Source organism: Liolophura sinensis, chromosome 6 (genome assembly GCF_032854445.1).
Source record: "Liolophura sinensis isolate JHLJ2023 chromosome 6, CUHK_Ljap_v2, whole genome shotgun sequence".
Taxonomy (NCBI): Eukaryota; Metazoa; Mollusca; class Polyplacophora; order Chitonida; family Chitonidae; genus Liolophura; species Liolophura sinensis.
The window spans coordinates 47,012,219-47,024,730 of NC_088300.1; the positions used below are offsets into that span (position 1 = coordinate 47,012,219).

The following is a 12,512-nucleotide window of genomic DNA, read 5'->3' on the forward strand; positions in this document are numbered from 1 at the left end:
TCATAAAGGTGTAATTTTTCTTCGGAATAAACACAGTGAGATTAACACCTTACAGATGTGTGAAAAGATTGAAGAATTACAGTACTAGTAGTGAACTATGTAAAATAATGGTATGAAACAGCAGTAAAGATATTGTCTGCTTCACAGCTGTAGACCGATCCCAAAACATTATCATTCCATCTCATCCCACCTTACAGTATAATTCCCATCTGTTGAGTATTGCTAGCAGTAGGTTGTCATATACAGTACAGAAATATGGATGCCATATCTACATGTATTTTGTTGACACTTGGGTTCACAGAATCATGTATTTTAATCTCAATTCTACCTTATCAAAAACTGTAAACATTATAAATGTGTGAATCAAATGTATTTGTGCATGGACATTTATATATCTTCAATAATTTGTTGTTGTTGTTACATTTATTATGTATAAGTTAAACCCTAAATAATAAATGTAAATGTTTTAAAAGAGAGGCACACGTAACTAACTTAAATTGTTAAGTTGATGTAGGCTCATTTGAATTCGAGTTGTTTTTGCCGGATGCACTTTTAGTACAGTTGAGATCTGAAAAGTTTTAGTGCTATATTTCTCCTCCTTACTTAAATACTAAGTAATGGGTATGACAGTTCATTCACTTAGTGGGAAATTACATAAGGATGATCGAGCCTTGTTTATGTGGAGATATGGAAAAATACATGGCGAGAAATTGAAGGAAGAAATTGTTTTACAGCATCTTAGGTTTTTGAGCTAAAATGTTTAGCTCATTGGAGCCTTATTAGTTTTCAAATGAATTATTTGAAGTCATTTTTTTTTGTTTTTGTCAAATAATCCCTTTATTGCAGGAAATATCCTCCAGTGATATTTTAATTTTACCAAGAATCTACATGTAAATGTATGTCGCTTATTTGACCTGTAATTTTTATTTACCTTCTTACATTTTTGTATTGAACTAGTTTCATAGTAAAGCAAAAGCCATCATTTTTTGTTTAGTTGTTAAGTTATTTACACCAATTTTCATTTAATTTTGCCCCAAATTTTGTTCACCTCCCATGTATGATTTTTAGAAGACTCATTTTGTGCAGACTGTGTACTATAATCCGGAGTGAGAGGGTATTTTATGTGAGAAATACAACTGATAAACAGGAGTTGTCAGTGGGTTTGATATCCGCAGCTTCCAATTTTCTACTACACTGTAGTTCCATGTTGATCTTAATTTTGAGTTTTGTCAAAAAGTTTAATTCTGACATGAATTATTTAATTCCAATGCTGGATATATAACACTTCACACAAATACACCTTGAAGGCAGTCTAAGAAAACCTTTTATGAGTCCTACATTATTTCTTAGTCAGATAGTCTCCTTTTGAGGAGAGATCTTGCCATTAATCAGTGTTATTTAAAGTTTCCTGGTAAATTACATTATATCCTTGTGATGTTCAGTATAGTACAGTTCGCTTTACAAGGAAAGTGGAAGAAATAGAGTCATTTAGTTTTGTGAAAAACAGTTTTGTTATGGGGAACATAACCTGCCAGAACAAGTTCATCCAAGTGGTATGCTCAATGATTAACTGGATGGAATCATTTGTAAATATATAAAAGTTGTGTTTGATTGACCAATAACATATGACATAGAGAGGTAAAGTACAGTACAGTACATGGGTTACTGGCCAGATCTGTAACTGGTTCATTCTGATCATGTGGTAGTTTTTGTTAACAATTTATGTAAGTGTAGCAATGAAGGATGTCAAAGAAATTATACTAGAAATATTTCTGGATCACGTTCAGACATCAACATTCTTTCCTCAAGCTATCAAAGAGGAGTTGTGAGAAGTGTGGAGAACCAGTCTGTAAATGCACATAAACAAGCCATTTTATCAGTCATCTCAGGAGATATTATTTACGGACATTGTAGAGTAAATGTATACAGTCCGGCTTCATGGGACAGACTGTGAAGGTGTGAAATTATATGAATAAAGATTCATCCCAGGGCTAAAATAACATATTGCACCATTTTGCCAGATGCTGACAATGGACATTATAAAGGATTTCCAAATTTTGCTTATCAGTCTATTGAATGAAAACACATCAACTAGGCAAAATTTGTGCTCCCGTCTATATGGAAAAATTGTTAATAAATGGTAAATTTTAAACTTGTATAATTTTAAGGATGTATACATACCAGTATTCAGTTTAGACTTTCCCTGTGTAAGGGTAGCCATTTTCTGATATTAATTTGAACCGGGTTAAATATTTAATGAGTAAGAAAGTAGATCAAATTTTGTACATAGAAATCTTTTGGAACTAAATTTCAACGTTTCAATTAATGCCATTGAAAATGTAAAAATTAGGGCAAAACATGAAAGGACATTTCTAGCAAGGCACAAAGTTTATAGATAGAAAATCAGTTTTATATGATAAATCAATGAGCATTAATCTCTAATTAAAATGTCTACCATTGATTTTGAAACTGAAACATACCTACTGCTATGTTTTCCTTTGTTAACTTCAATTTCTGCAGTGGACAATTAATCACTTGGCAAATGATGGTTCATACAACCGATGAATGTTCTTGACAGTATCCATGTAAGGCTCAAGCAACAGTTTATAAAACTACACAGGCTCAGCTCTTGGAAAAAGAGATAAGGTTTAAAGACTTTTATGATGTTATATACCAGATTATCCCAGAACAGCTGTTGATATTACTGAGTGAGATTGACAATCTGGCTTTTGTGGAAGGTTGAACTCCCAACATATAACTGCAGACCAGGATCAGTGTTCACCTTCCAGCCCATACATCAAGGTTTCAGTGTGGGAACTTTCCTCAGCACATTAAGGACATTTTTTCTCGAATTTTGTGACTTTCTTATTTATGTGAAGCAAAGGAATGATACATATTGCTGCTATTTATGAAAGTAATATTTAAAATGGGGTATATATTTATCCAAGAGCTTTAGGATGCTATAAAACATTTGAGAGATCAGAGGATTTTTTTAGTGGGGTATTTAATTCAACATATACCTATATATCGTGATTGTTTTGTTGTGGGAGGAGCTTTGGTTTCTTTGTTTTCTGTGTTTGGGTCTCAAGATGTCACTTTGCATGTTGAAAAATCAGTTTTAAATCTCAGTTGTGCTCATGAATCTCATGAAACTGACCACTATCATGTTAAAGGGAAAAAATCTGAAGTATGGTTTTTAAATAAGCAAACAATAAATAAACAATGAGTACGCTGTACTGTATTACATGTTCACCCACCAATTATGCATAAGTTTATTGTATTATGAATTTTTGTGTTATTTACTGAGTGATACAAAAGAACAAATTGCCCAACTTTTGCTGAGAACATTCCTGTTTCTTCAAATTAAACTGGAACATTATACATGTACATGTGATTGTGAGAGATAGAGTGAGAGATATTTGCTGACCGTGGTTTCATTACAACACAGTTTGTAGTGGGTCTAATGACCCATGTTAACATATGGTAGGAGTGAATGATGCCAAAACAAACAGCTGTAACTGAAACATACACACAGTAAAGAAACCATTGATGCTTTAAAGCTGTCCTGTTTTTTGTTGAGTTTCTGTCAAAAGCATTACACATGCAATGAAAACTAATACTGTAAGTATTGTTTGAAAGAGAAATGACAAATGGGACTACATCAGTCGAACTTCATCAATCGATAGTTTGCAACTTGTAAATCACATAGTCTTCTGGTGTTGTAATGCAGATATATATGAAAAAGTTACAAGTAGCAATTTACACAGTTTGGTGAGGGTGTCCTAAATTATGATTGAGGTCACAAGTTCATATTCAGTTCCTGGCTGGGGAACCAGACATGCAAGCTCTGCCAAATTTCCTACAGGTAAGAGCTTCTCAAAGTTACCTACACATGAGCTCCACTGGGTTTCTTACAGGTATTAGTCTTGCTAGAGTTCATACATATGTGAGCTCTGTTAGGTTTCCTGTATGTTCATATGTGAGCTAAAATAGGTCTGCTAAGGTTCCTATGTGTATGAGCTATGATAGGTTTCCTTCATGTTTAAGCTCTAGTATGTTTCCTACATATATGAACTCTGCCAGGTTTCCTACATATATATGCTGTGGAAGGTTTTTTACACGTATGAGCTCTGCTAGGTTTCTTACATGTATGAGCTCTGCTAGGCTTCCTTCACCCTTTGACCTGAGCTGCATCATAGAAGTGAAATATTTTGGGGTATAGTGTATTAAATACTCAAATAACAATATTGTTTGCACCAGGCCTTTCATGCCGATAATTAAACCAATCCAGCAAAAGTGTCAGGTTGTTAGAAATGAGAGAAAATACATATGGCCAGGAATTGGTGTGTAGAGCAATGCCTGCCTGGGTAGGGTGCATAGAGCAATTGTTATCTGGGTAGGTGTATGGAGCATTGGTTGTCTGAATGGGGTGTATGGAGCATTGGTTGTCTGAATGGGGTGTACGGAGCATTGGTTGTCTGGATGGGATGTATGGAGCATTGGTTGTCTGGATGGAGTGTATGGAACAGTGGTTGTCTGGATGGGGTGCATGGAGCATTGGTAGTCTGGATGGGGGTGTATGGAGCAGTGATTGTCTGGTTGGGGTGTATGAAGCGTTGGTTGTCTGGATGGGGTGTATGGAGCAGTGGTTGTCTGGTTGGGGTGTATGGAGTGTTGGTTGTCTGGATGGGGTGTATGAAGCAATGGTTATCTGGATGGGGTGGTTCTGTTCACTGATTGATGAACGCAACTGGCATCTCCCATGTTACAGGAAAGGTCATAGACATGAACTGCTTGAGACGGAAATATTTCTGACATACACAGTACTCTGTTTATGTGACAGGTGTATTTATTTCTTAATTAATTTTGAGGAAGAAAACAGGAAACCACTGCTATGTACCATTTACCTGACAAAACTATGGATTTAATTCTGAACCAGAAGCAGATGAATTTGAGTCGGCTACCTGACTTGTCAAAATGTGGATCTAAAATCAACCAGAAGCTTAAAAGTCTGCAGAGCACTGTAGATCTATCTCAGTGAATTCTTGAAAACATTTAAATTTTGCAACATGTACGTAAAATATTTTGGGTGATGTTTCAACCTCCCTGCCCTCCTTCATTCAGTTACAGGTATGTACCTATTAAACATGCCTCACTAATTTAGCTTGTGGTTATGGTGAAACAGGTTCGGTTTAACACAGGTACACATAACATATGCAAATGTTTATTTGAAATCCCAAACTTCGGTCAATGTGCTTGTTTCCCTGCTTTATGAAATGGTATCTCTATCTTCATGAATACTGAATGAACTGAGTGGGTCGTAATAACATGGAAAAATTCAGAATGAATAGCATAAGTTATAAATTTTATTTACAAATATATGAAAAGTTTTTAATATATGAATTATGATGAAGAATAGCCAAAAATTCCATGTCATTATCAGACTGATAATATACTGAACAGTATTAAATGAGATAATGAAATAATTATACATACAATATCTATATTCCAATAAATAAAAAAAATACCATCACACAATATGTACATGTGTAATGAGCATAGGCTAAAAGCAGAGCTAACTAAAATATCTTCTACAAGTCAACTTTTACAAGTGCAGTATATAATATGCAATAGTGGACGGTAATAAGACATTATTATTATTATTATTATAATTATTATTATTCAACACAGCCGAATGAGACTCAAAATGTGATTATTAAAACAAAGCATTACATAGGAACTAATATCAACTTCATCAGGAAAGAAAGTAAAAAAGTATATATGAAAAATCACAAAGAATGACTAGAGACATTGCTAAATGCATGTGTACATTTCACAGGAAAAATGAAGGTGTTCCATTATACTATGGTAAATGTGTTACATGTCCTTTGTTACAGATGTTATCAGCCTTAACAAGTAGTTATAGTATCTAAGTTGCTTAAAATACCTTAAAATACTTGTAGTTATATATTTTCCATTTGAATCAGTTCCATTCCTGTAACACGCACAAGAATGAACAAACATGCTACTTCCATACTGTACAAATATATGAAAGTACAAACACGGAGATAACAAACAAGCCAGCACTAAACAACTAAACAGCAACAAATCTCTAACAAAATTTGGTGGAATACAGATATCAAAATATGTATACATATAAATACATATAATACATGTAATGTACACATTACAAAATGAGTTACATAAGACAAACCTGTCAACATAAGGCTTCAGAGCAGACATACCATGAAATACTACCACATTTCTTAACACCTCATTTGCTGAAAATATAACTTGTAGCAATTCTCATACAAATATATGGGGCAAATTTCGTTGGACTTTGTTCAAAATTTTTTCTCCATAAAGATAAGTTTTCTGTGCAGTAACCCTATGAAATGATGTTAACCAAAATTTTTCTGTGAACGTAGCATACAGGGTTGCATTTTATCAAATGGCAAATTTAAGATAGTACTTTTATATACAATAAAATATCACAATTAACAGATATATAGATAAATACAAAGATCACTTTCTTCCCAATATTCATACAAAATACCAACAGAATATCGGCTCAATATCACAGAAAAAGTACTTGAGTAACAAAATGGCTGAAAAGGTGATTATAACGGAAACCATAAAATAGTACATGTAACAGGGGTTGTTCTATGACAACATTTCCTAATTTATTACTTCATCATGATTAAGCATTCCTTGTGCTCTGACCTCAACAGAGGATCCATCATGTTTGCCTGATAAGGGAGAGAACTAACACTTGCAGGTTGGAAATATTACACTGTAAAACAACAGATTTTTTCTTTTAGCTATTACTAGTACTAAGAGCTTTTCTCTAAAATCATATAAAAAAATACTTCTGTAATAAAAATATGCATCCGTTATAAGCATTTTCACTGTTGATATTCCATACACATAGAAATGTATCATCCTTAACAAACCCTTTAATACTACACTTTCTTAGTGTATCAAGATTTGTCTCCCTTGATCTGTAGCTTTCCCTTCATCCTGCTGAAGATGCCTCTACTGAGACTTTGTGGTAGTTTGTGTCATGTTGATAAGCAAGTTCCTGCAGGTCCTGACAACTCAACTCCCGAATTCTGTGACGGAGAATGTCATAAAGGTCGCTGTCAAGGTCACACTGGTAGGTCTGGTCCTTGAACATTCGGATCTGATCAATCATTTGAGCCAGAGACCTGTAATATTCAGAACGAATGGCTTCAGGAAATGTAAACCTTGAAAAATAAAGGAAATACTGCCTTCATGTCAGTCCTTTGAATGACTGTGAGCAATGGCTTATTATCTGAACAATATGACACTAAATGAATCAGGGTTGAACATGATCATTAGCGCTGAAAGCATCACGTAATAATCAGCTGTCACCTCAAAAAACCTATTAGGTCTCGACTGTCAGGGTGGTTTCTTAAGTGGATAGACAGATACCAGTGCAATAAATTGGATTTTGAAGTTAGGTTAAGTGTTAAACCGATGCATTTTGAACCGCACATTTATGGACAGGGAACTGAGAACAGCTGCCTGTGTCACAATATCCTGCTGGGCAGGACTCTGCGGTAACTTGTCAGTGTGAGCAGGCAAGAAAACCGCCTCAGGAGAGCTTGAAGAAAAGTATTGTGACTTTGCATTAGTTTTCCTTGTCAAAGTCAGATTGACATCTTCACAAAATCTGAATGAAATGGTCTGTTATCAATCAAAAGCTCTTGCTATGTTTGGTAAATTCCCTGAATTTGCCAAAAAAAAAAATAACACCCACCCCTTTGAACACTGAACAGAGCTGATACTCTTTCTCTATGTCACATTGTTTAATACCTATGGTACGGAAGAGCTCCTAGGTTTTGTGATGTGACTCTAGATAGCTATAACATGGCAAATGGCGTCACCAAATGAGTGGCTAGGTACTGATGATTGTTTGCTATTTATTTTATTGACAGCAGTGTACAATTTTTCAAATATTTCTGGAATACTACTTTATTAATTAATTCAGCTTTAGTGGCTGACTTCATGTTCACTTTACATCCTGAAATATTGGCTCCAACAGGGTATATTATAACAACACAGGAAGTGCTTTGCCAAAATTTTAATATCACATAGCTTTCACTCCATCGACAGACGCTGTTTTATTGACACCTAAAGGAAGAAGCACTGTATAACGATCAAGAATATTGGTGGCCCTGTTTGCATTTGTCAAAATTAAGTTTCTAATGAATAACTTCTGTTCTCTTTAGTTTCTAAAAGAATTCTGTGGCAGATAGGTTTACACTGAACGCCATCTGAAATACAATACGTAATATCATTACAATAATTTTATTCACCTTGCGCTACCTTTAACTTCCAATTTTTTAAAAATTTACAATTGGACTATCATTTACCTCAGCTTGGGCCACTTGAACATTCCATTAGCCAATCGGAAGCCACCAATTTCCAGCTGCTGGACATGCATGAGGAAGAGGAGGATGCTGGGAATTGTTGGGTGATCACGGAACTCCTTGTCCTCCACCAAACACATTGGCTCATTCTTCAGCAACATCTGCAAGAATAATACACACTGTGTAAAATGTTAAAATCTACTAAGACAAATGCTCTGAACAGTTAAACTGTAAGAAGAATTTGATCTGATATCAATTTCTTTCTCAATACCATGCAGTTCACTAAGAATAACTGGGCAGAATGGTTTCAACATGATCATATATGATTAGCCCTTATACCACACAATACACATGTCACTAAGAGCCACACGACCTAATAATCCCATTGAGTCATTATAACAAATTGCATATGGGCATTCAGTTCTTCTTTTTCAGTTTCCCAAATGTCATATACTGCAAATTCATGTCGCCCCAAGTGGAAACATATTTGGAATAACTGGACACCACCACATGAGAGGATGAAAAGTCATCTGACAATCTTGAATACCAAATCGTCAATGCCTCAGTTGGTCTACATGTGCTGGTTATCAATTTTTTCCCCTCAGTAGTAGTTCTGTACCTTCATAGATGCAAGCTCTTCCTTAATACTGATGCATTTTGAGGGCAGACTTTTCCAAACTGGCAGCTGACGGACAATCAGGTTCTCCAGGCCATCAGAGATTGCCACACATGTAGCAAAGTTCCTCATCTGCATACACATCTGAGCTGTGTAGATAAATTTGGTGAGCACCGAAAGCTGACTCTGCAAAAGACAAATTACAACTCATGAGAGCTCCAGATGTAGGCAACATGGGTCATGAAGCAGTGTACAGTTAAAGATCAAAAAGTACAAACGGCTTTATTTATCATTCTTTCTAGGCTGATTGACTGACTGTGGCTTAATATTATCCTCAAGTGCATAGTTTCAGATTGGGTGAATGATGAGAACAAAGGGGTTCACATGTCAAAATCTGACATGTAACAACCTTAATCTTGAAAGACAGATGTTAGCAAGTATACAATCAACGGAAGGCTCCAGACAATGACCAATGAAGATGAGACAAGTAACGAAGAATGGCCTGAACAGCTAAACTGCAAATGTTACGAAGAATGCTCTGAACAGTTCAAATGTAAATGTTCTGAAGAATGCTCTAAACAGTTAAACTCCAAATGCCCTGGAGAATGCTCTGAACAGTTAAACTGCAAATGCCCTGGAGAATGTTCTGAACAGTTAAACTGCAAATGCCCTGGAGAATGCTCTAAACAGTTAAACTCCAAATGCCCTGGAGAATGCTCTAAACAGTTAAACTCCAAATGCCCTGGAGAATGCTCTGAACAGTTAAACTGCAAATGCCCTGGAGAATGTTCTGAACAGTTAAACTGCAAATGCCCTGGAGAATGCTCTAAACAGTTAAACTCCAAATGCCCTGGAGAATGCTCTAAACAGTTAAACTACAAATGCCCTGGAGAATGCTCTGAACAGTTAAACTGCAAAAGTTCTGATAAATGCTATAAACAGTTAAACTTCAAATGTTCAAGAGGATGCTTTGGAAAGTTACACTACAAATTTCCTGGAGAATGCTCTGAACAGTTAAACTGCAGATGTCCTAGAGAATGCTCTGAACAGTTAAACTGCAAATGCCCTGAAGAATGTTTTAAAACAGTTAAACTCTGAATGCCCTAGAGAATGCTCTAAACAGTTAAACTCTGAATGCCCTAGAGAATGCTCTAAACAGTTAAACTCTGAATGCCCTAGAGAATGCTCTAAACAGTTAAACTCCAAAAGTCCTGGAGAATGCTCTGAACCGTTAAACTGCAGATGTCCTAGAGAATGCTCTGAACAGTTAAACTGCAAATGTCCTGGAGAACGCTCTGAACAGTTAAACTGCAAATGACATGGAGAATGCTCTGAACAGTTAAACTCCAAATGACATGGAGAATGCTCTGAACAGTTAAACTGCAAATGCCCTAGAGAATGCTCTAAACAGTTAAACTACAAAAGTTCTGGAGAACGCTCTGAACAGTTAAACTACAAATGTTCAAGAGAATGCTCGGAAAAGTTACACTACAAATTTCCTGGAGAACGCTCTGAACAGTTAAACTGCAAATGTCCTGGAGAACGCTCTGAACAGTTAAACTGCAAATGTCCTGGAGAACGCTCTGAACAGTTAAACTACAAATGTTCAAGAGAATGCTCGGAAAAGTTACACTACAAATTTCCTGGAGAACGCTCTGAACAGTTAAACTCCAAATGTCCTGGAGAACGCTCTGAACAGTTAAACTGCAAATGTCCTGGAGAACGCTCTGAACAGTTAAACTACAAATGTTCTGAATAATTAAACTGCAAATGTTCTGAAGAAACAGTTTAATTGAAAACAGATTTATTCAGACACCTGTTAAATCATATTTATAACAAACACTTCAAATTATTGTGTGGAGGTGAACACTATTTCACCCAATTTACCTTGATGGAACTACAGCTGACAATCTCAGCAGCCACCCAATGGGAGATCTCCTGTCCAGTCTTGATGAGGCGCTGAAGGACAGGGGATGCTTTGAATGGTCCCTCAAATAGTCCTGTATCGTTGGGGTCAATCTCCTCTGACCAAGCTCGACTCCTGCAGAGGTACAGGTCAGGTGTGTCAGTTTTATACAACAATAATTAAACAATTACATGATTTGTAGGGCTTAGTATCGCTACCAACATTAGTTGAGTTACATCACAATGCAGTCTACACTAAGGAAATTCATCTCAAAATACAAACTACTACTACTTATTCATGTATTCTTCGTCTGGAATGAGCCAACTGTAAAGATTTACCCTCTTTAAATAAAGGTTTCATTCAATCCTTCATTTAGTCAAGTGCCTGCACTGTAAATGACACATCATGTTAAAGACATCAAACATGAAGACCTGGGCCCAGTTTAACAAAGCAGCGTACCACATTTTTTTATCGTACATGTCGTACGATATTGTATTCGTCACTATTACCATACCATTGTCCTATATACATGATTATTGTACAAGTTACACATCTTTGTGCAACTGGGTCCTGCAATATACAACCTTTATCCTATCCCCTTGCACTGCACACCAAGTGATGGAAGTGTCAAGGCTTTAGAGTTTTATGTTTGACCCAACTTTGCCTTTTATGGGAACACTGCACCCACTCAGCCATCAGAGTCCTATGATTCATTTATTCATTTATCTGACTGGTGTTTTGTGCAGTACTTAGTGAGTCTTTCACGCACACATTTTATATCAAGTACCTGGAAGCTTACTGATGGCATGAATCTGGTCACAAATGAAATGTCTGTAAAAGTTTTGCAAGAAAATCCTGGAAACACCTTAAATAGTAACCATTTGTACTTAATAATTCACAATCCTGTTTTAGTTGGTTAACTTTTATTATCAGAATTAATGGTGAGTATAACATGCCCGTCAAGTTTGCGTACTAGATATAAGCTCACCTGCTGGCCGAAGGTTTAGCCCCTCCTCCTGCTGCCATGGCAACACCTATACCCTGAGCTTTAGAATTGAGATACTGAACTGGATGACATTTCTGGAACAGTGCCTGCAAACACAAACAACGTTGGACCATTAAATCATTTTCACTGATTGTCGTTTAGTATGTCGTACTGAAAAACATTTCACTTTATATATTATGGTAGTTGTCATTCCAGTTTATAATTGCAATTAAACTGACAGACAACAGATTGATGTCACAATGCTGCTGCTTTATGACAAGGTAGGGTCCATCAGTTGAACTTCAAAATCCCTATCATGCCACAAAATGTCTAGACCACAACAAAAGGGATGTCATTCCACTATTATTTATTTATTTGATTGGTATTTTACATTGTACTCAAGAATATTTCACACACACGACAGCAACCAGCATTATGGTGAGAGAAAGCCGGGCAGAGCCCAGCGGAAACCCCTTACCATCCGCAAGCTGCTGATAGACGTTCCCACATACGCCTGGAAAGGTCATTGCCCCATGCTGGCACACCAAGCCATGGAGGCCCCATCACTCCTCTAAGCAAAATAATGTTACTTGAAAAAGGCATATTGCC

General features: G+C 36.2%; 1 protein-coding gene across 3 annotated transcripts in view; it reads right to left on the reverse strand.

Annotated features, from left to right (window-relative positions):
* Window positions 1–6,763: 6,763 nt before the first annotated feature.
* Window positions 6,764–12,512, reverse strand: part of LOC135467898 (kinase non-catalytic C-lobe domain-containing protein 1-like) — a 75,950-nt gene continuing 70,201 nt past the window's right edge. For all 3 annotated transcript variants that reach the window (XM_064745818.1, XM_064745819.1, XM_064745817.1), the window contains 5 exons: window positions 11,907–12,010; window positions 10,900–11,053; window positions 9,016–9,198; window positions 8,400–8,557; window positions 6,764–7,208 (listed from right to left, as the gene is read on the reverse strand). In XM_064745818.1, coding sequence (XP_064601888.1) covers window positions 7,016–7,208; window positions 8,400–8,557; window positions 9,016–9,198; window positions 10,900–11,053; window positions 11,907–12,010 — 792 coding nt within the window. In that variant the 3' untranslated portion in view covers window positions 6,764–7,015. The remainder of the gene's footprint in view (window positions 7,209–8,399; window positions 8,558–9,015; window positions 9,199–10,899; window positions 11,054–11,906; window positions 12,011–12,512) is intronic.